This window comes from Streptopelia decaocto, assembly GCF_964273445.1.
Source record: "Streptopelia decaocto genome assembly, chromosome: 1".
Taxonomy (NCBI): domain Eukaryota; kingdom Metazoa; phylum Chordata; class Aves; order Columbiformes; family Columbidae; genus Streptopelia; species Streptopelia decaocto.
Genome location: NC_138663.1, coordinates 111745238 through 111770198, shown reverse-complemented (window position 1 = coordinate 111770198; position 24961 = coordinate 111745238). Strand labels below are relative to the sequence as shown.

Here is a 24961-nt window from a genome sequence, read left to right as displayed (position 1 = left end):
TATGAGAGGAATACAAACCTGAACTGCATGTGACTGGTCATATTAACTAACCTGTAATTCTTGTTTCAGAGGGTTACAGAAATATGGAGGTGAAAGGCACTAGATTTCTTCTACTGCAAGGGTTGAGACCTAACAAATACATTTATTTACCTTTGAAAGAATTTGTTAAATTTACCTTACAAGACTACACTTCAAACGATTTGAATACCTCCGTGTTTTATGTTTTCATATATGTAAGCAGCTTGGTACTCTTACAATTTTCTCTTAATATCAAATCTAACTTGACTTTACCCAAATTCTGTCTCTCTCAGCATATGTGAAAAATAGAGTGTTGTCATCTTCAGATGCCGAAAGGCAGCAGCTATGTAGTCCTTTGCCTTTCCAAACTAAACATTTGACATTTCCTCAGTCTTTCTTTACAGCAAAGACTGCCTGGTAGGATATTTGTTATGCTAAGTGCTCTCCAATTTATCTGTGGCTTTCATAAGGTGTTATGTCAAAACTGGACACAACTGAAACATTGACTGAGGCAGAGTAAAGCTAAGGGGGTACATGATGGAGCGACTGGGATACTGCATAGATCCTTGAGTTGTGTTTCCCCAAAGAAATCTGTGTTTACGTTAGCAGCTAACACACTTGCTATGCAAAATGACCTTGAGTTGTCTTTGACAGAGCTGATAGAAGTTGCCTGCAGACCTAGGTGAATTCTCTGTCTCATATGTATGGATTGTTGACTCTGATTCACAATTACCTCTTAGCTCCTTATTGATATTCTTTGCAATCAGCTTGGCATTTTTTCCTCTGCTCCTTATGTATTGTATTTGCTTTTGTTTTTTAAATACCTACTTCTCTTCTTGACTAAATTTGTTTTTGTTGGGAGTGTTTGTTTTTACCCAGAGAAACTTCTTTTCTTAGTAATGACATGTAAGCGCCTAAACAATGTTTTCAAACATTTTCCAATTATCATTCAAGTTTCTCTATTTAACTTCTTTCTCCTTACTGATGAGGGCTTGTTTCAACCTTGTGAAATTGGGTCCTCTTAAAAGATGTGCAGATATGCACATGCCTACATTACCACCTCCAGCACTTCCTTGTGCATGTACCCAGTCTCTCAGTGACATACATGCATGTGAATGTGCTTGTGTGCATAAAAATTGGTTAGTATTTCACTATTTACATGCGATGCAAGTAATCAAGTTATTAGTTGCATTTATGCAACCACTCATTGTGAGGTCTGGGATAAGTTTCTCTGTCATGTTGATGGTGATATTGAATACAGACTTCCCTTTGGTGAGTTGCAGTGGCTTTCAGAATTAGGTAAAGGTTTGGAGTCACCCTGAGAACCTAAACACACCAAACGGCTTTCTGTTGAATTGGAGGACCTGATGTGACATGCTGTGTCTCACTGCTGGTTCGTGTGCTCAGATTTTCTTCCTGTGGATGCTGACAAGATGGGGAGAAGAGGAACAGTCTGACCTCATCCTTTTGTGGCCTGGACATGCAACCAAGGATGGGCCAAGAAAAGAAAAAGCCAGAGCCAGGCACACCTTCCCCCAAGGACAGTTTGAAGCAGAAGCCTATTTTAGATACTCATACACCCTCTGGAGGAGGATCCTCTCTGTAGTTTATGTGGGATGATTAGGGTGATTGGACCAAGTTGCATGCTTAAATCTAGAGAAAGCAATATTAGTTAATAAGATATTCTCCCTTCTGGTCACTGAGACTCTCTGGAGAGATTAAGACCAGATATTTTATAGGCATAAATGAGTAATTCTAATTCTTCTTTATTACTTGGACTCCTACCATATATATATCAGTAATTAAAATCTTCTTCCTCTTCTCTTTTTTGTACTCTTAATATTACTTTTTATATAATTTGCTCTCCTTTCTTACACTTTCCTTTTGATGACTTGGTATATCTTCTGAGTAGTCTAGTCCAGCTGACTCCAGTTAAGATTGATTTCATTTCTACTGAGGTGAAAGCTTCTGAGGTTGGAGGATTGACAGGGTTTGAGAATAAAGATCTGCAGAGCACAAATATTATGCATATGAGAAACAGAGGCAGCAAATACTTCCCTCATAAATCTGCTTGGGACCTCAGCCCAAAGAGAGTTCCCCAGATAAAAAGGACTGTTTGTTCTGTAGCTGAAGCTTTCCAAAATGGATAGTGATTACTGTTTGTGTTCTGAGTGTTACTTGTTATGTTGAACTACAGGGTGTCTCAAAAAGATGGACCCAATTTCAAAGATATAGTCATTTCAAAATGGGTCCATCTTTTTGAAATACCCTGCAGTAAGAAACGAGTCCAGACCTTCTTTGTGCTAGATACACTCCAAAAAAGAGTAACCCGCATTCCACAGTGACTATGGCATAAAAGAGATAGGAGAGAGCACAAACATAGTAACCAAGTCATATGTTTGTTCATATTCTAGAGCATGTTTTCATACAGAAGTGTTTCCTGATATAGAAATACATTGAATGGAAACTGGATTTTTTTTTTTTTTTTTAAACAGCCACTTGCATATGTGAGGGCTTTGCATTAGTCATTATATTGACTGCTAATTTTCTGACTAGAAACTTATATTTATATCTTCCACTCTGGATGCTAGAACCTGCTACTTCCTTCAGAATTTAGAGCAAACAGATTTTTTTTTTTTTGTCTGCTACTTTTCAGTCTGCAGATCAAATACAGGGAGAAAAAAACACCACCACAATCCCAAAACCAACCAAACAACCAAAAGCCTTGCAACCTGTTCTAAAATATCTACAACATATTCCTTTTTGAAGTAAAAATAGGCTAAGAAACAAAAGAAATAAGTTCTTCAATGGCTCACACTCAAAAGATTTTCCTTTTTTATCTTTTTTTTTCTTGCTGACTTCAGAGGAGAATCAGAAGCTGTCTGTTTACTTCTGTTGTGATAAAGCTGTTGAAGATTTGTTTTTCATTTGTTGCTGACATGAAAGTAGGGGTTTTGTTTGGTTGGTTTTGGTTTGGGTTTTTTGTTTGCTTGTGCTTTTTATTTGTTTGTTTGTTTGTTTTCCATAACAGGAAGTGAGTAATAAAAAGACTCAGAGGCAATATACCACCAGGGCAAAACCCCACGCTGCGCATTAGTGCTTAAAAGATTACCATCCCAGTTCTCTGCTCACATCAGTCCCAGATTCCCTAGAGCTCAGCACTTCTTCCCACACAGATAGATGTGATAGATTTGCAAATACTGGCAAGAGCACAGAGACATCTTGTTATGAGCCTAGTGAGTGGTTGAACTGAGCGACAGGCTTGGATTGCCTTTATTTCTTTTAGGTCAGCATTGGCAGGGAGTTAAAAACAGGGTGGAATAAAGGTTGAAATGTTTTCTGAATTTATGATCAAAATATCATCTGTCTTAGGTTTATGCTGTAAGCGCTCTGCCTGATGTTGACGTGTATTGGCAAACAACATGTGCCACTGGGATGTTTAAAAAGTCATAAGAGATTTGTAAATCAGTTCTGTGGCATGCTACCTATTTGTTATTTTCTTGTTTTATCTGTTAAGAGGAAAGGAGATGCTGTGTTAGATGATATACATGGCAATATGTTGTACTTTATTTTGTTGGGTATTTGTTTGGTGTTCTTATCATAGTAAATTACAGTGAGATGGAAGATTTGTTGCTCTGTGGAGCTTGTTAATATAAAATTCTCTTTTGATTTGGGGACCTCTCCTCTTGTGTAAATTATTCTGGCTACTGTATTATTTCTTTTCTCTTTCAAAAACGTAATTTTCCAATTGTGGCTTTTCCTCCTGCCACCCCCTGCCCCAACACTCTCTGTATTTCTATGTAGCCCTTTAATGTGCTATAGAAAAGGAAGAGTTAGAGACCTGAGAACTTGGTTCCCATGTCCAGTCTAAGGTTTGACCATTATCTTCAACTCCTAACCTCCCTCTGGTTTAGCTTGCTGAGACAAAAAGCTTGACTGTCGAATTTGGATGTAGAAATCCATTTCTTTTCTAAGGTCATACTGACGTATGCTGAACCCAGTCTCCTAAATGGTCCCTGAACAGGCAGTTTATTGTTGGGCCCTGTTTTCAGATTGCTGCTGACCTCTTCGGCATTTTCTCCAACTCTGTATTGCTGTCACGCTCTTATTATTAGAAAGGATGTATTTTCAACTTTATCAATAGTCAGATTTTGAAAGAACTTCTCAAGCAGGAAAATAAACAACCCCTGTATAAAGTGTTTGTTAATGGGTGGCTGAAAATCACTCTAACCGTTACTGTAAAGAAGAAAATTTTCTTTCGTTTAACCCATTACTAATTGTGAAATAGTAAGGCAACATTAAAACAGGACTGCCAGCAATCATTCAAAAAAATATATATTTTTATTGTTCCACATTTTCTACAGTTTCCAGCCTCTCTGTGACTTTGAAGCTTGCTCCTTTCCCCTCTTGTAACACAGACACTGTTGTCTCAGAGCAGCAAGCAGTGCTGGTGTGAGTCGGAGCATGCTATACACATTATCTAGAAGGAAAAGTGAGGCAGGTGGCCTCTGACTACCAGCATTTCTTAGGTGTTACATTAATTACTCGACATAGATTTTGCACTGAGGCTGTGACTTGCTCTCTGTTGTTGAAGAGAACCAGAGCTTTTAATGCTGGTTCAGACAAAAAAAAAATTCTATAAACAGGGAAATGTAATGTGTCAAAATGATAAACCTCTTCCAGGTTATACATGGAATATAAATGTACACCATGCTGGCCGGTAGAGACTGACAGATGCACATGAAACCTCTTTTCAGTAGAGCTGATATTTCTCAGTGTTACACAATTACAGCATTCATAACTGCTGAAAATAGTATTTGATTTTTAAGAGCCTCTCAATTTTCTTTGCAACCCCAAAACAAACAAACAAACCAACCTAAAAATCCAAAACCAACCAAAAAACACAGTAGTTTTGAACACTCACTTCTTACAGTTCTCTCTGTGATGCAACAAATCTCGACCTTTTTCCCATTTGACTGGAGGAGTTTGAGTAGGAGGAAGGGAAAATGTTTCTAGGCTGAAGGTTTCTGCACTCTTGTGAATGGACCAACAGCTCTCTTTAGAACAGGAGTTTTGAACTCCCCCAGAAAGAAGAGGGCAAGCAAATCTGGATTTCCTGCATCTGGAAGACTGTTAAATTTGTAAGCCCTTGTAAATATTACCCCCAGACACTTCTCTGAGCCATGTTTTAGAAGAACATATTGAGCAGCATTGCATTTCTTGCAGAGCCAGATCTGGGTATGCTCTGGTGGTCTCAAAGACATAGTCAGGGAGGATGAATAAGCCACATGAATGTTGTGGATTATGACTGGAGTTAGGTGTAAAACAGACTGCAGAGCTCTGTCAAGATAAAGGCCCTCTGGTCATATTCATAAACAGATATTTAGGCACTTGGAAAGTTTTGAAGAAAAAGTTTAAGTCACCTTGAAATGAATAGAAGCCAGGAGGATCACAGTTCCAGCACTAGACATCTACCTTCCAGATAACTTTCACTTGTATTCTGTAAGTACATTACTGGGCCTCAGTTATTGACAGCATGTGCTATCAAGGGTGACCTTAAATATTTTAAAACAAAACTTTTGCACAATAAGCAGTTCCTTTCCTGAGTTTGCTCAGTCTCCTTCTCCCTCAAATAATCAAAATGCTGCTGCTGTCACAGTGTGCTCTGCTCTGCTTCAGATTATTTTCTACATCAGTTCATGACTTGCAGTTCCTGTGGGCTGCAAATTAATCCTTAGGAGTCAGTTGGCGTGTACTGTACATCCAGGTTCCTCCGGGGTATTAATTTGACTATCGATGTAGAAAATGCCAGTGGCTGTACGGGTATATTATGCACTTCATTTTTGTGTTTATTTTTCTGTATAATGATGAAATTTACTTATAAACTTGTAGTCACTATGACTAGACACTTTAACCTTTAAAACTGAAAAATAGCATTTTTCAGACTTTTAGGGTTAGATTTAAAACAATAATGAACAGTGTAAGAGTGAGTTTTTTTGAAATTACTTTTCAAATGAAGCCATGAATTAATACCATGATTCTTTGTGGCCTGTCTCTAAAGGTCATGTATGACCCTTATATATACAAAGTATATACTGTAGAAAGCAACCTTATAAAAATCTGGGTTTGAGTGGAGAGTGCCACAGTCCATTTCCCAGGTATTGTGTGAATGTCTGCTTTTCTTTCCCACATAAACTAAGGAGACCTGGGAATGAATGCAGGGGAAGAGCATAAGTCCAGGTCCCACATGTTTGGGACCATCAGCTTTTGGGATTTGGGAGTAAAGGGATGTTCCTGCCATTAGGAAGGGGCAGGAACATGCAGCTTGTGTACGGTCCTGCCTCTGCTTCTTCTGGGGCGTGTTTCTGATCTGTGTATAGCAGCAGTACTGCATGGTTTTGTTGGGAGTGGAAAGGTCAATTGTAAGTCAATAGCTTTTTTTTTTTTTTTAAAATAGCTACTGACTTGTCACAATCTGTGTTAGTATTTACACACTTAGTTTGGCACAGCACTATTTTTGGGTTTGTTTATTTTTTTTTCCCCTGCTTGGAAGAGAAGTTACAATCCCCAAAGTCTCATCTGTGACACAACAGCCAAATACAGGAGGGTTACCACTCCTCTCCGAAAAGGGGAGGATCCTGTCTGGGGATGGGCTGGAGGTCATTTGCTGGGGAAGGGGACAATCTGGTTCATAGAGGTCTTGGAGGAACCACACAAAGGGAGCAGCAAACATATTCATCCCACTCTGTAACGCTAAATGTTCTTTGGGAAGCTGTAATACATAATTTAAATCCATTGCACATGCCACCCTGGAAGCAGAGCCTTATATGTCAAGTGCATGGGCTGTCCTATTATGGGAAACCAACTTTGTTTTGAGGGAAGCACAGAGCATTGCTTCTGCGCAAGTCCTGGAATTTGAAACATTTAGGGGCCTCCAAAGAGCACTGGCATTAGTTACCATGCCGGCCGGGTGGAAGTGAGGATCCCGTCCTCTCCTCGCCCGGGACGCAGACCCTGCCGGCAGCCAGCCCGCAGCTGCATCCCACCGGGTGCTCTCTGCACCCTCCTCCACAGAGCTGCGGAGGTTTGTGCGGGGACACATCTGTCCTTCTGCAGGGACAAGCCTAATTCGTCAGAAGCTACTGGAGCAGCAAAGTTGGAATATACTTTGCCAAGAGATATTTTGCTGTTGTCTTCTTTTTCCTCCTTTTTTTTTGTTTGTGGAGAGATTTCATGTCTGCTCACATGCTTTGGTATGAGGAAGTGGAAGATGATTGTAAGTATGAACAGACTGACATAATTTATCACAGTTTTCACTTTGACAGACCAGCGTAGTGCTACGCAGCCCACTAACAGCATGCATTTTAAAGTGTTTACTTTCAAAGTCTAAAGAAGGAGAGCACCGGGGGGTTAAATAAAGAGATTTTTTTTGCCTCTGTTAGGGCGTAATATCCTGTACATTATATATAAAATAAATACTCCAGAAACGGTACCCAGTTCTCCACTGAATAAAAAGAAACCATTTCTTCCTGAGTTTTTAAAAAAGAAAGAATTGAGAAGACAGACCAATATATCTGGAAAAAAAACAAAACAAAACCACTTTCGTTGTTATATTAATTTGGCAGCACATCAAAGGATTAATCAGTTGCTTTGAACTTTAATGGCGTATGCACTTTCGCTGCCTAATATTAACCTGGGCGGTAAGAGAGCTCTGCTCTGGCCTCTGAACTGTCTGGTAACAACCGAATGAGGGGGTGTCATTTTTGCTCAGAGTGAGCAGCAGCTGGGCTCTCCCATGTGCTTCCCAGAAAAGAACAGGCATGTTTTCCAGACTTGCTCTTGTTTGTTAATTTAAAGCTATCGTTTCTGTGCAATGAGAAGAAAAACAGAGGATGCCAAGAGTCAGAGACTGAAGAGAGCCAAGAATGAAAGAATGACAGAGTATTAAAATCCATCTACCATGCTCCCAGATCATCTTCATTCTTCCTCCTCCACCCAGGCTCCCAAAACAGATTATGCTGGGGAGAAAAAAGAGTGTCATTGTTGTCCAGAATTAATCTATAGTCCCCGCCCTTGTTTTATAACCTGTTTTGTCTCTTCCATTTTTGGCTTAATCTTGTGTCTGTAAAATAGTAGAATTCCTGGTTTTCTCTATTTTAATAATCATAACAGCCAAGGGAATACATGCACACTATCATTTCCCCCATAACATATAATGGATTGTATGATCACTAGCTTCTGATGAAAATTCCTGAAAATAATGTTAGATTTTGTTACATTTGACAGGAAAGAAGCTTAAAATGGAAAATTCTAGGGTGCAGGTGGGGTCTTAAATCCACAGTTTGCTTTCCCATTTTTTTAAGATGAACTCAAATTGGGTTTTCTTGTGCAGTAAATAAAACTTAAATCAGGTATAAATTTTCCAGACAGTTTTGTACCACTAGGAGAGGTCCTGCAGTGATCAGTCCCTTTACTTACTGAACACAGTCTGGCAGTTCAAGAATGGGTAGAATAATGAGATCATCATCATATATTAAATAATTAGGAGAAAGATTGATCCAATTCTGGAAATATTGGAGGTGGGGTTGGGAAGAAGAAATGTTGTGGGTTTCTCTTAAGGGGTTTTACTCCTTGTTGGCAAGAGGAAGTTGGCATGCTCTAGAGCAAACCACATAGTGCCCAACCTTTTCCCCCAGTCCTCTTTGCAGAGGAATAAGGAGGATTTATTGTCTTTATTATTCTATATACTCACTTTCCAGATAGTCGTATTATCAGCCCTGACTGCTCACCCTCAGCCTTGAGGAGAAGACAGTGCTGCAAGAGCTGAGCAGGTGCTTGCTAAGTAAGGGGGAAAGATCTTTGCTGCTTAGTGCAAAAGTTACAATTGCACTCTGAAGATGTAGCAGGTGAAAGAAAGAAAAAAGATAGCTGCTTTAGAGCTTTTGAAAAATATGAATAACAAACCAGAGTTGCATCTAGCAGATGAATAGCATTCATGACAAGGGCCGTTAAATCACTTGCTAAATTATGTCACGTAACTATGTTCATACCTAAAATGAAAGGGAGCTGCCCTAGCACTCCTTGGGAATTATTTAGCTCAATTGATTCTCTCACCTGTATCCTCACTCTTTTAAAGGGCACAGCATTTTTCTTGATATAATTTTGTATAATATTGTCAAGGTTTTTTATAGTTGTATTTCAATAAAAAAGGAAAAATCCATATCTGCACTTTGTGACTGTGTCCAAAATAATGCTCTCAAATTTATCCCCAGCCTTCATTCAGGACATGTCACTTCTCCTACTTGTTACCTGTGGTTGCTTTGCCTTTTTCTCTGTTCTGGATGAAAACTTTTTGCTCTTAATGGTGACAGCGGTTGCTTACGCCATTGCATTGTTTTTTAAATCCACCATTTATCTCTTAAAGATCCCTCTCCAGCCCTCCATGCACCTCTGCATTTACCTCTTCCCTCTTCTGCTTTCTCCCATGCTGCAGCAGTAAGGCAGGTTCTCCCTTCCCTGTTCTCTTCTCACTTCTACCGAGAATGACCTTTATGAAAACATATTTATTCACCACTGAGGGCTTTACTTTCTTTCATGAGCTATTCAGTGTTTACTTCTGCCTGACTTAGACTGGAAGCTCCTTGGGGCAGTGACTGTCTCTTCCTAGATTTCTGCAGAGTCTTTGACAATGACACCTAAATAATAAAGTGGTGGGGCAATGAGATATCCTAAATTTCATTTTGTTTTAATTAAAATGAGATTACTGTGAACTTTATCTCAGAAGCCACCCTCCCTAGGGGAGTCAATATCATATGCTGTATTTCTTCTTCTAGCAGATATAATCCTCCTTCTGCATCCGTAGTCTGACATGGAACTAAATTCTGCTTGCAATTGCACAAAGGCATCCTCTTTCTCCACTTGGATTTGCACAAAGTAGTGACAAAAATAGAATTAATCATCAAAACAGAGCCAGTGCAGAAAATAAACTAATCTTGCCTGAAATTTCATGGCCACAAGGTGTCTCTTACCAGTTATCATGGGTTTACTGTAGCAGGGGTCCATCTAGGTTCATGCTTTAGCTCAGGTCAGAAGTGCATTTCTGAAGCAAATTTCCAGATGTCTCTGCTTATTGCCATGTATTGGTGTGCATTCCACAGCACACACCCAGCACCTCTTTGGGAGGAAGCTGAATTCGGAGATGCGGTCTGGGTTTGGCTAATGGGCACAAACTCTCTGTGGAAGTGCTGGGTGCCAGGATCACACTGCAGCTCCTCCAAAACAACCCAGCTGATCATAGAATAATAGAATAGTTTGGTCTGGAAGGAACCTTCAAAGCTCATCTAGTCCAACCCCCCTGCAATGAGCAGGGACATCTTCAACCAGATCAGGTTGCTCAGAGCCCCATCCAGCCTGGCCTGGAATGTCTCCAGGGATGGGGCATCTACCAGCTCTCTGGGTAACCTGTGCCAGTGTCTCATTGTGCACGCACACCTTCTGGGGAGTGCTGCGTTGGCAGGCCCAGAGCTGCTCCTGCTGAGCTGCCAGATTTGCTGCAGCCGTCGAGAACTCAGTGAGATAGGAGGAGGATGGCAGCAAATTTCTTTGGATCTTGGATGTGAAGAACTACTTGTAAAGGCACTCCCCAGCTTGTGCAGGCAGGTCCTTCATCCTGTCCACTCCTACCTTGTGTCTGGTCTCTCACCCCTGGTCACCAGACAGCCCATGGCTATCGCAGCTCTCTGGGGCTCTTTTCAGGATGGTTATTGAGCAGGGAACCATAGAGAACAGTTGTCTGGCAGCACGTAGCATACAAAACTGGTGATCCTGTGAAAATTTACCCCTCACTTCTTTTTTTTTTTCTTTTATTTTTCCAGAGGAAATTGTTTAATTATGTTACTAATTGAATATAGTTACTGGTCAGTCAGAGTTATTTATAGCTGAAGAGGTACCATATTTGTAGAAAAAGGTTAACCCTTTACTAATACTGTGAAATTATTTGAGCCCCAGAATTGTCCAAGGGGTTAAGTATTTTTAAATGATTGCCAGAGGGTACAGGATTAAGCTTATATATTTTTGTCATGAATTACTGTTAGACAAAATCACATTGAACGGGATTGTGAACCAAGCTGCCTTGATTTGAAAAGGCTGACTTATTGATTTTCACAGTACATTTTCAATTAAATGTTACCCTAAAGCTTAATCATCATTTAGGAGGATAACCATTGTACTGTGTTATAGCTGACTGCTGGAAAAAGACTCCTCGATAAATTTAGCGGAACTTTATAGCATTGTGTTGCTGTTGAGGAGGATGCACTTGTGGTAATACCATATCGCTGTCAGGGGAAGCAGAACAGCACTAGGAATTTTAAATAATTGTTCCTTATCAAAGACTGAGCTTTGTGGAAAGCTGAAATAATGGTCAGCAGAGTGTAGCTTTGCAGCATGGATTGTGAGCTGGGCTGCATCAGGGAACATGATTCTTCATCTTCCTGGGAAAACACACATGGGGCAAAGGAGGCGTTTGTTTGGGTTTGGACTACTCACTGCAAAGACCACAGAGCTTTTGCTTCTAGGTTACATGCCACATGTGCAACAAATTGGAACATTTTTAATGATGTGTTTTGAAGGACAGATAGGTTGGATTTTAAGAAAGCCATAATCTTTCTTGGATCTTGTCACAAGTCCTATTTTAAGCTTTGAGTATTATTTAGAGCATGAGGCTGATAATATTTGGGATGTTTCCTGATCCTTTCCCTCTGTAATTCTGTATTTTCTAAATAATCTGTACCCATATGATTATATTTTTATCAGTTGCATACAGTCTTTTTCCTAAAGGCAAAATATAGTTCCTAAGTATTGCAAGCATATGAAGAATAAAGAAATAGTATTATGCAAACAAAAGCCTATGTTCCTGTAATTTTGGATACAAGGTAACAGTTAAGATGGTATAATGACAATTACTGTATTTCTTAAATCAATATTAAAGGATCATTATCTTCAGCAGAAAAAAAATAGCATCATTCTAATAATAAAAAAGATCTGGTTGTAAAAATTACCTCATGGAATACATTACAGTAGTAGGTTAGTCCTAATGGTGGTTTTGTTTTCTGCAGTATTTCCTACTAAGTATCCCAAGGGTTTGCAGGGGGCGGGGAAGGCTTAAAAATAAGAAAAAGGAAAAAAAATGAGAAAACTTAAAACTCTTCTATGTGTGGAGATGACATAAATGGGTACCCAAAATATCATATTTTGCTTACCTTGCCTTTGCTGAAAAATCTTGAAAAATCCCTGCAGACCTAGTAGGATTATGAGCACCACAGTATGAGAGAGTTTTAGTTAAGCTAATCAAACCATTTGTGCCTTTTTGTTGTAACCATTTTATTTCTCTGGCTATCAGTAAACTCTGAGAAAGTTGTGGGTCTCCTGCCCTCCAGTGTCCCAGTTAAAACAGCAAACCCCGTATGTGATGTTCTTAATATACACTGCGCTGGATTAGAAATGTGGCATTGTCCTGCTGGACTCCTGATAACCTGTATTTCTTATAGGGTGTGGATGTTTTTATCACTTGTGAAAAATCAATTACGCTGACTGCAGGAGCATGCCCATGAGTGTGGGATGCCCACAGGGAGCCTCCCTGTCTCGCTCCACCAGTCCTTGCCACGTTCTAAAATTGGCACCTGCCCACGTGGCTGAGCGTCTGCATGCATGCACGCTGGTTTTCAGAAGAAATTATCCACGGGTAAGGCTTTTAATTTGTGTAGCACAGGGAATTGAAGGAATTTAAAGGATGATTGGAATTTGACATTTCTGCCTTTTTATTCTGAAAGATACTTTGATTAAAGCGTTGGAAGGCTCAACTAAAGTAGGCGTTGCTGCTATTTCAGATATACAGAGTATGAGATTTGAAGGCAAGCCAAATCACAATGAGATGGAATAATGATGTCCTTGGTTTATTTTTCACTTGGTACATTCAGGTTTTGATTGGATTCTGAGTGAGGCAACAGTTTTCTCTCCCAGAAAGCAGTGCTGGTCCTTGGAGGCTTGCAGCCTGTTACCAAAGCAGAAATGTTTTCTTGTGAATGTCATGGAATGCAGTGGCAGGAGAGGGGGAGGAAAACCAAAAGAGTAGGAGGGGAGGAGGGAGGGAAGAAAATAAAGAAAAAAAGAGAGAGAGAGAAAGATTTCCTTCTTGGTCCTAACCAGGTACAAGCTTCTCATAAGAAACATTTCTGCAGTGAGACTTATTGCTACTTTGACCCAGCTAGCACTCTGCTGATGGTGTGTATATCAAAAGATTTGTAGAGAACTCTGAGGTCTCTGTCCATCTGTCCTTCTCCCTCCCAACACTCTTCCTGCTCTTGTCACATGCAAATCCTTCAATAGTTCCCTTCACCTTGCTCTCTAATTTGTGTTTTGTTTTGGTTTTAAATACATGTTAAAGTTTTTATTTGGAAAGGACTGTTCATGTATTATTTCTCTCTGAACTAAGCTCAGAGCTTCCCAGCTAGTGCTGAGGTGGTGGAAAATTAATGCAGACATTGTATTTCCTAAAAGGTTAATAACGTTATATAGTTGGAGGCGCTGAAGAGAACCTTGTGAAGTTCCTGGATGATGGATGCAGTAAATAAGTGGATAGGAGCCCATGACACATTTTGATGCAAGTGACTGATGCTGAAGACAGGAGTAGCTAAGATGTGTGCCCATTTCTTCAATACAGGGAAAAATGCTGTTAGACATAAAGCTATCCTGTTACATTCTTGGGCTTAGGAATTACGAGCCAGCTCCCAAACCCTTCCTGGCTGTCTAACCCATCCCTAAGCTGATCAACTTGTAGGAAAGGAAACGTGAGGATGCCTGTTTGGGGCTGGGGGGAAGAGGAAAGGATGGAGGTGCTCCTTGCTGCCGAGAGACCCAAGTGGGACCACCTCAGGGGCAGTGATCCTGCCCACCTTAAAAGGGGGTGATTAAAACTGCCTATAAAAAACAAGGGGAAAAAGAAACCCTGAAGGTACCAGCCTCTGATGAACTGGTGGTGAATTTGTGGACATGATGTGTACAGCTTTATTAATTTAAACAAGTTTGGTTTACTCTTTGTTGTTGTTGTTTTCAGTGAAGACTGTTAGCAGACCAAAATGAATTAATGCTTTTCAGTAGATTTCAGGTGAACAACAATATTTCTTTCATTCATTTAACTTTATTTGCAGTCAAGTCTCTCTTATCATGTGTTTTAGTACATATTTTAAGCTAATTCCCTGCCCCACCCTTCCAAGCCTTGCAAGCAGTGCTGAAAATAGAAATCAGTACATTTTTACACCAAATTCTAAGGCCACATTTATAAATGCTTGGTCAGCTGATGGTTATTCACTCTCCAAAAATGCAGAGGATCCAGATTGAAGTGTTTGCTCTGCTTATACTCTCTGTTTACAGCAGAGAAAGTTTCAGTTGCATCGGATGTTGAATGGAAACCAAAAGGTGAAGCCAAGTAACTTTTCACAAAAAGGAATTCTTGTTTTCTCGCCAATGTGAGAACAATTCCTTTTATAGTAGCCTGTAAAGGACAAGCATGTTATAGGGTTGATTCTGACCCTTCTTTTCTTCCTAATAATTAAATAAATCAGTTCCGAAAGCTCCAACAAGAGCAAGGAAGGAAAATGAAGATGTGAAATAAATGGTGAATTTCAGAACCAGTTATCTAGCAGTAGAATGTGTAATACTTAATGAGAACAAAATCTTTATAAACAACAAGAAGAAATAATCAAATCAGATTTTTTTTTTTTCCCTCTAGTTCTTTTAAGTTCCATGAAATCTACGTCCCTGCATACAGGATGGCTTAGTGATACTAGTCTAGGTTTAAAATATGTTGCTTTGATCACTCCCCTATCTTTCTATAGAGCATATAAGTGGAATTTGTACTGAAGTGTATCAGATTCCTCTATTAGAAGTAAAATATATCACCAGCGAAGTGGTATTTCTCACCTGATTACCTGATAGATATAAAGCTTTAGAGAATGTAAATTGGGGGACATTTTTGCTTTGGGAAAGGAAATCTGTTGGATTATGTAGTCCATCTCTATTTCCTGTCGAAAACAAGGCAAGTCTATTCAGAATTGATTCAGAACTGCTGCTATTTTTAGCACTGTTGCTAACTTAATAGTGCTTTTTCAACTGTTACAGCTAAAAACCATAATTGGAAACATTTTATGTTTCAAAACAAACTGAATAAGCTGAATGTTCACCCTTTTTTTGTGGAAGGGCAAGCCTGTTTTTCTTAGGGAATAGCTGCTGAATTGTGAAGCCCAAACTCTTTCTACCCATGCCGTTGTCAGTTCTCGTATTTTCTCTTTCGTCCTTTTGCTACTTTCCCTTTGCCCTCAGTCATGCACATCCATTGCTGTACTGCTTTAGCTATTTTATATAAGCCCTTTTCTCCTCCAAGAAGGCTTGCTAATTTTTGCATATTAACTTAAGCTGATTTAACAGTTGTTTTGCCAAGTCTTCCCAGCTGTTGCTACTGCTGAATTGATTCATATTGCTCTTGACATGTTGCAGGCAAATGTGAAACAAAGTTTACTTGACCAGCAATCTTCCCCTTAGCTGATGGGAGGATGTGGTTTGAACAAGGACTTGTTCCAAATGTCGCCATTTTTTTCCCTAAATCTGCCTGCCACACGCACTTCTTATCTAGGAAATTCTTATTTAAAAAGGGAAAAATGTCTTAGCTATAAATAGCAACCAAAGATTTATTTATTTTTTTTCCTGGTACAATAAGTCAGTCTGTGGAGGGTTTATTGACCAAATATAAGTTCCTAAGAGGTGTTGTGGCTGTCTTGGAGTGCTTCCAGAAAATGTTGCTCAGTCTTTAAACTGATGAAATTTCATAGACTCACAGACCAGCTGAATCTGGAGGGTGCCCCTGGAGATCATCTACTCTAATTCCCTGCTCAGAGCAGGGTCAGAGAGAGCAGGTTGCTCAGGGCAACATCAATTTGAGTTTTAAATATCTCCAAGGATGGAGACTCCACAACCTCTGTGGATACCCTGTTCCAGCATCAGAGTATCCTCACAGTGATTGTTTTATTTTTCTTCTGATGTCCCTATGGATTCCCTGTATTTCAATTTATGCCTGTTGTTTCTTGTCCTGTCAGTGGGCACCTGAGAGAAGAGTCTGGCTCTGTCTTCTCTATTCCCACCCATCAAGGATTTGTAGTTCTTGATAAGATCCCCCTAAGCCTTCTCAGCTCCAGGCTGAGCAATCTCAGGTCTCTCAGCCTTTCTTCATATAAAAGGTATCCAATCACTTAATCATCTTTGTGTCCCTTTGATGGACTTGCTCCGGTATGTCTACGTTTCTCTTGTACTGGGGAGCTCAGCACTGGACTCAGCACTCCAGATTTGTCTGACCAGGGTTGAGCAGAGTGGAAGGATCACCTCCCTTGACCTGTTGGCTACTTTCTGCTTAATGCAGCCCAGGAGACCATTAGCCCTCTCTGCTGCAAGGGCAAATTTCTGGCTCATGCCAAACTTGGTGTCCAGCAGGACCTTTTTTGCAAAGCTGTTTTCCAGCTGATTGGTCCCCAGCATATATTGATTCATGGGGTGGTTCCTCCTTACATGCAGAATTTTGCACTTTACATTGTTGAACTGCATGAGGGTCCTGTCAGATCTCCAGCTGAACTTTGTACAACTGGTCCCAACCTTTGAGCCCAGCAGTTCTGCTAGTTTTCAATACACCTCACTGGTCACTTACCTAGTCCATACTTCAGTTTGTTTATGGGAAAGTTATGAGAGACAATGCTGAAAGCCTTGCTAAAGTCAGCACAAACAACATCCACTTCTCTCCCTCTCAGTCACTGAGCATCTTCATGAAAAGCTGTCAGGTTGGTCAGGCATCATTTCCCCTTTGTAAACCCATGCTGACTACTCCATCACCTTCTTGTCAGTCATATGCTGAGAAATAGTTTCGAGGATGTTTTGCACGTTTCCAAGATTTGCTTCATCACCTTCCTAGGTTATCCAGATCCTCCTTTGTGCCCTTCTTGAAAATAAGTGCCATTTTCATTCTTCCCAGTCCTCAGGAACCTTCCACAACTGCAAAGACCTTTATTGAATAATCAATAGTCACCTCGTGGTGACATCAACCAGCTCTCTGAGTGCTTTTGTTTGCCAGCAGCCTTTTGATTAGTGTGGCAGGTGGTTGGAAAGAGAGACTTGGGGTCTCTCATGTCTTTGTTGATGCCAGTTTTTTGCATGGCACACACACACGAACATCAGAAGTGTCCATAGTTTCCTGTGTGCCCACATGATAAACTAGTCGCAAATCACTTTAGAGCTAGTGTGTAAGGATGTATTCACTTGAACTCTCTAGCTTTTCGGAGCATGCTTTTACTGTAAAGCCCATCTAATTAAATTAATATTTAGTGTAGAATGTCCATTATTTGTTTAAAGTCTGCTCAAGTTCAAAATCCATTAAATACATAACACCAAACCTGCATTAATATCAGTGCATTTTTGACAGTTGTTTTAAAATTAAAAGTTAGCAAAGTGTCTCATGTGGTGTTGTAAATTACTTAATCTATATTCTCTAAAAACATGGTTATTATGTTGAAGACTCATTGGCAATTTACTCTGAATGCAGAAATTCATAAGAAAGCCTGAAAGACCTTTAGTTTAAACAGGTATAAGCATGCTGAGATTTTAGTTCTGATATCTTTCATTTTAAAAAGAAATCAAAGTAAGTCCTGTAGAATGTTTGTTGCCTTCCAAATGAATGCAGTGTACAGTCAGTCTCTCTCACAGAAGCAGCATCATTAACTTTGCCATTGTAATCCTTTAGATGTAGATAAATTCTGTTTGTTGCATCTTTCTCCTTATCTGGCTTATCTAATTTTCATTATCATCTTCTGTTATGATGACAACTTCAGTATGCTTCCCAATTATTTTAGACTAGCAACAAACAAATAAGAAATTTGAATTATTTTTGTAGACCGTATTTGCTTATGCCACCAAAGTTATAAGCCCTATTTTTAATTGTAGTTTCACTTTTTGAAATGCAGCAAACAAAGAATTAGCTGCTTCTTAGACTATTGAATAGCATATTCTGCAACTACATGTATTTGTAGAGCACCTAATGCTGTCTGCCTGATAACATGATCTTCTCAAAGTCAGTCTCTTTGGCATTATTTTACTTGGAATTTTTTAAAAATTAAGCTTCAGATGATTGAAGTGAGATATTTGAAATGTAGACTTTTAATCAGAAGTCATTCAGTCCCATTCTAGTGGGAAGGGCTCCCAGCTGGGAACCTATTGGAAACCTAAGGACTCTTGATTTTGAAACTTATAAGATGTACTTCAATATAACAGCTCTTCATTAAGACAGAGAATATTTTTGAGCCAGAAAGCAAATGTACTCTGTGTGTCAGAGCTTCCAGGATTCCTTAAATTAATCCCACTTCTATGAAAGTTATATTCTATTTCAGCTTTGCAGCATATGAATTTGCATCCTCACTATTTTATTTTATTGTAACCCTTTGTATTCTAATTTGAATCCTCTTTAGCATATTTCTTGGACTACAGCTATACCCATAGCTGTGACCATTCATGGGAAGTTGCTTTTGAACATCCATTATTTCTTTCTCACACAGCAACAGTACAACCCTCTGCAATTGCTTGAGGCCTTTTCATAACAAACAGCAGAGATTATTTTTGTCTAAAATGATGCAATTCTGTATTTTCTGTGCATTAAAAATCCCAGGATGTTTTTTTGTGGTTTTTTTTGTTTTGTTTTGTTTTGTTTTGTTTAAAATTTTCGTGGAGTTTTTTTGTGAGAACACTTTCCTGGGGAGTTGTTGTACCTTAGTTCAGAATATATTATACTAAGATTTTCCAATCTGCTCCCTATTCTGCGTAGTCCACAGCATGCAATTTGAAATAGAAATGAATGTGTCAACAGTTTACTTTGTAGTTATGTAATATTGTCATGGGTCTACAAACATTAATTGGATATTAATTGCCAATATGCTGTGCAAAATTCCGAGGCCCAGATGGGATTATGAATTTGTAACCATCATAAGAAAAACCTAGTTATTTTTTAGTTTATGAACTTGAATACCAAAATTAGGTTGGCAGAAGAGAGCAAGAATGTATTTTCTGTATTAAGAGAGAAGCCATTGCTGTGGTCAGGGCTGAACTGGAAACAATCAAAGATGTTTCTAGAAAGAGGATAGTCCTAGAGGTGAGTTTATGAATCTTCAAGCACCTTGTATGATGGTAGTGACAGTTATTAGCTATTACAGAAGTTCTCAAAAGATCTAGTTATTCTGAAGCATGTCACAGAGTCCTTGATAACACGATAGGGAAGGGAATGAAAAGAAAATATTGTAATAATCCCAGCATTAATTCATTAACAAGATGTATATTGGCTCCTGCACTCATGTATCAGTTAGAGACAGTGTCTCTAAAGGGGCATATATGAGAGAAAAAAGGAAAATAACAGCAAGTTGGTTCATGACAGCATACAGTTGACTCCACTGTAATTCAAATGCATTCATAATCTAACTCTCACATAATCTATGTTGTATGAATGTATAAATCATTATAATTATCATTATAATTATTATTGATATAGAAGAACAACTGAAAGTACTATTTGTGGGAAATCGTATGCACACTTCAATTAAGCTACAATGTAAATGCAATTTAAAATGTAACTGCAGATTAAGTGTAGCACTCAAGCTTGACTTCATGCCGAGAAACCCTCTTATGGGGCCCTAACTATTAACAATATTGTTATCATTTTTAACAGACAAAAATGTCAGTGATGTAAGCTAATCAGAATTGTACCAGGAAATCAGTGAATCTGTCATTGCTGGGACTAACACAGTTAGTGTCCTGTGTTTCTTTATGTTTCCTCACCGAGCCTTTCTGCCACCAGATTTCTCTATGCAGGCAGAGTTGCTGACAGGACAGGAGCTAGCTGGCAATACACTCTAAACACTAGCAGGGCAACTATATGCACCTAGAGCTCCTCTTTTTATGATCGTTTGTTCATCGATTCACCTCTTGTCGTGCTTATAGTAAAATAAATATATTTATATATTTCCAAAACAATCACAAGAATTTGTTTTTTATGATAGGACTATTAATGTGAACAGTGAATGTCTGAAGAGTAGGGTGCTGTTGGAGACCATAGGAACTGAAGGAAAAGCAGAAACAGGAAGGCTGTATGAAGCCATACAGGGATGTGGAGTAGAGGGAGGGCAGCAAAGAGCCAGAACAGAGCCAGAGGATTCAAGGAAGGAGCTGAGATGTGCAGCAGCCATGGAGCCATTCCGCCATAATGCATGCCTGCAAGGAGTTTGCACAAGAATGTAAGGTAGAGAAAACCCTATAGAAATACAACTAGGAAATATGAGGGCTTATTTTAATACTTATTTGTGTCACTATGTCTTCTCACACTGGTTGGCAGATAGGTTTGCAAGACCCTGCTGCTGGAGTTACAGCTTCCACAAAGTGAGTGTGATAATAGGGGTGAGCAAACACAGGTTTCTCTCTCAGAGCCCATTCAGGTTCTCCTCCCCTTCTCTCTGTAACAGGCCTTCTACATATCACTTCAGTATGACTCCCTGTAATCTAAATAATTTTCTTCTGTATGTAGAGTAAACCACATGTTTGGTTGGTGCAGCATGGCATAAATTAAATGGTATACATAAATAGTTACATGTCTAATTCATTATTTAGACCTCACTTGTAATATGCCTAGTGCCTATTTCTTTTTCACACCTAATTGGAACATCTATATTATACTTCTTCAAATTTAGCTTGATTCATGGACTTGGTACAAGCTTGCTTTTTGTCACTGAAGCTCAGAAAGGTCTCCATAGACACCAGCAACCAGGAGGAATGTCTGGAAGGCACCTGTGCTCTTCCAGGTGCTGCCTTCAGGTCTCTGTGCCATCCATGGCCACGCAGGGTGGGACATGTCCACCTTCTGCACCAGAGGCTGAAAGCCAAGGAGGGAATGCTTCTGCTCAGATTTGGGCTGAGGCCTTAGCCTTACAGGCCCACTCCATGTACTTTTGAAGCAGGGCTGTATTCACTGGAGGCTTGAGGGAGGGAAAGGGGAATGCCACAGTTTTGTGGGGCTGTGACCACAAGAGGTCCTCTGGGGCTGCCCCGGTTATCCATTTTGTGCGTAGCAGTGCCTGTGCCAAACCTCTGTCATCTGTGTGGTATTTGGTATTTGGTATTGTTAATTTATTTGTCATGGTTCTCCTTTTGTCACTATCCTCCCACCTCATCATAAAAAAATAGATTTGTTTTTTACATAGTTTGACTAAAAGATGTTTTGGGGCCTATTAAAGCTTGGCACAAAAAGCTGGGAAAGTTAAGCCGGGCTTGATTGCCTTTCACAGCAGGTAAGGGAACCACTGGCAAATGTCCTGCTCCGTCTCTTTCTTCATTTTCTTTCTTTACTGTGAGAAACTTGATGTACTTGAAGTAGTAACATGGTTTGCTGTGGCCACTGATATTTGAATCCCCTTTTCCTTTTTTCAAGCAGCTTCTTCATTACTGCTAAGATTCATCACAGCAGTTACCCTGCCAGGCTTGACCCCAAATTGTCAGTAAGATACACTAATCCCTTCTCCCTCTCTGAAAGGATCTTATTCCCTTACTGCTTTAGAAAACTAACACTACAACTGAACAAAGCAACAACAAAAAAAAATACTCTCTAGAGCCTTAGTCATCAGGCAGCAAACAGGAGTTACCGTGGATTTTATTTCCATGGTATCGATAATATTGCCTCTTGATCTGTGAAAATAGCTGTTGTCATCTCTGGTGCTTTACTGTTTATCTCCAAAGAACATCAGTCTCACTGTACGGTGAGACTTCTTTGAGCCAAGAAAAATAAGTTAAATGCTCCTCATGGCATGGTGGGAGAGTCTGACTGCTTCTCATCTTCCTGAGTGTTAGGTTTGCAGACTTTCCAGTTTCTTCAGCTATGAGGCTTTTTTTTTTTTTTCCCTAGTAATTCTCTTCTTCCAGAATCATTCCCTCTGGCTGACAGTATATATTTAATCCTCTCTTGATCTTTGACAGAAACTCCTTTATCTTTTCCTTGGGGATATTCAATTTCTTTTGCTGTGTTTTCAGTCTTCCTTTTGCTAGTTACTTGGATACTGAGGAAACAGGTGAGAGCAAAAAACATAAATTCCTATTGGGAACCTAATTCACATTCTACACTGGGAGAAAAAAAAAAAAAAGTGTTTCAATGATATTAGGAAAAGCAATGCTTGTATTTTCCTGTGTTTTGAAAATACCGTGTAGTCTATTTTCCTAAAGAAAGTGGGGAATTCAGTACTGCTTTCATATTTCATGTATACCACATTTGGTGTTAGAATACTATGAAATATTAATAAACCTACAAATCTTTTCCTTTGGCCATTTACCATGAAACTTGACTGGCTGCAGTTTTTCTGTTTTATTTATTCATATCTCTAAGTTGAGTGCAACAATGCTATGCTAAAAAATTTAGTTTCATAACAACTTTGACTTCAGTAAAGTGTTTCTGTGATGATTTTCTCTCTTTCTTGTGTTGGTGCTTGCAAACAGAATGACATCACTGCCTGTTCAAAATCAGTATTATTTGCCTTCCATTAGCTTCTTGCAGTTCCTTTAATCTCTTGGGAGCCTGCAAGTCTGTTGGTGCCAAGATTTTGTGGGAATTTGACAGTCCACTCTTGGTTAATAATTTTCCCATTCAAAGATCACTGTGCTTGGTATACATGTATAAGCTTAGTCTCTGCATAATGGTACTTGGTTACAATGAGAAAGATACAGAAACATCACCCAGTAAGGATCTCTCTTGGCTCTTTCCACATCTTGGGTAGAGCATGAGGCTTACTGGCCTTTCCAGGCCACTACAGGGCTTGTCATGCCTTGAAAAACTAATCATATTCTGTTCTTTCAAGATGGCTTCTGAAGCATCTCTAGACAACAAAGGAATTCTTATGTTTTCCTTTCTCCTTGTCCTGTGTGATTTGGCCTGAAGATATCAAGATATCACTGGGATATCATTCCTTTCGCCTTTTTTTTTTTTTTCCTCTCACTAATTAATTTGTATTTCTGTTATAGAAAGCGATGATATAGAGCATTCTGGATCTAAGATAGAAGCACTTTGGCCTTCTTGCTAGCTACCTTACAAATGACTCAAAAAGTGTTTGGATAATTAATCATTTCCCAGATTTAGAACACTGAACTTCAGGGAAAGTTGCCCAGGGTTCATGTGTAGCTCAATCAGCAACTGATTCAAAGATGCACTTGTTAAGCATGGATTCACCCATTTCCTGTTAATACAGATGTGTTTTGTTCAAAATCTGGGAAATGTTTTCTTCAAAATCTCGGAAGTGTTTTTGAGGACTATGTCACAAATATGTTGTTCTCATTATTTCTTAAACTGCTACATAATTCAGTTTTTGTGGCTAAAGATTAACTTTGGCAGTCGTGGATTCCCTGACGAGTGTTTTGAGTTTGCATCAGATATCTTTAGAGGACTTGGGTAACTCTGCACAGGTTTAACTATATAATATACTGTGTACATGTATATAGTTTCTATGTATAAGAGAGAAATAGTGAATATAGGATGCTCTCATCCTTGTACTTATAGCTAGGTTCACAGTTAATTCCAAATTGAGAAAAGGCTTAAATCTTATCATTACAAAAATGTAGGAACTGTATTGAGTGCAAAACTGTGTTCTCCCTAGTGAGGAAAGTTATGACTACTATACTAATTAGCCGTGAAAAGGCTAAAAGGAGATCTAATTGCTGTCTTCAGCTATTGTTAGGTAGTTACGGAGAAAACTCAGACTCTTCTCAGAAGCATATGAGGAAAGAATGAAGCAGCTTTCCAAACTGAAAATTTTTAGAAGACAACAGGAATTTTTTACCATGGACGTCACCAGGGGCGGTTGCCCGGACGGGCTGTGTAACCTCCTTCCTCAGAGGTGTTCAAAACACACCCAGACACGACCCTGAGCTACTTGATGTAACTCTGAAGGAGGACCTGCTTTGAGCATAGTGTTGCACTAGATGGCCTCCCTTACATTATTATGTAATTCTATGTTTGCTTTACAAAGAATGTCCTAGCCATATTTAATTTAGAATAGAGATACAGCTCAATTGATTTTCTAAGAAAACCACTGATAGTCTGTAACTTATCAGTTGAACCAAAAATTTATTGTTGGAAACTATTATTTATTTGATTATTCTGTTGTTCCCCAAGTCCCTCCTTGAAACTTCTTTGCCAATCCTATATTGTATTTAACTTTATTTCAGTGAGACACTGTGCTAGCTAGGCATCTTCTCAGTGTAAATGTTCCAGACTGTAGTCTCCTGTAATTATTAGGACTGCTTCTCAATGATACGTACACATAAGAACATTTTCTGTGCCTAGTAATACAATCAAGAATGAGCCTTGACACATTTAGATCCATGTTATCTAATGGTTGGTGCACAGGGATTGTCCTCTAAGATCTGCATAGCTGTTCGTCTCAATCTGTGGGCCTTCTACAAGCCTTCTTAGAATAGTTCCACTGCAGAGAAGTAAAACAAATTTGACCTGGATTAACTGGAGCATAGACTCCTAATAAGCCAGATGGATGAACATTCCTGTTTGGCAGAAATGATCATTACAGTATTTGCCACAAAAATGTCAGCAGTTGCCTTGGTTTTGTCTTCAATAAAATAAGTAATTTTAATCTTGGTCTGGAGTCGTTGAGTAATGACTGCTGTAAGGCAATTGCTTTGAAAAACCTTATCTTACATCATAATGAATTTCCCAGGAAGGGTCCCAGGAAGCTGGAATAATGAATGAAGTTTCTCCCTGTGACTTTGACTGGGGACAGCATCTGCTGTCTAACCCTGAGCTGGATATCCAAAGAAAAGCATT

At 39.3% G+C, this 24961-nt stretch overlaps 1 protein-coding gene across 8 annotated transcripts in view; it reads left to right on the top strand.

The window, feature by feature from the left end:
- Positions 1-24961, top strand: part of DMD (dystrophin) — a 1259796-nt gene that overhangs the window by 169754 nt on the left and 1065081 nt on the right. For 2 of the 8 annotated variants that reach the window (XM_082049443.1, XM_082049439.1), the window contains exon 1: positions 6919-7294. The exons of the other annotated variants lie outside the window; for them this stretch is intronic. In XM_082049443.1, coding sequence (XP_081905569.1) covers positions 7252-7294 — 43 coding nt within the window. In that variant the 5' untranslated portion in view covers positions 6919-7251. Of the gene's footprint in view, positions 1-6918; positions 7295-24961 lie in introns of those variants that run through there. 8 annotated transcript variants of the gene reach the window in all.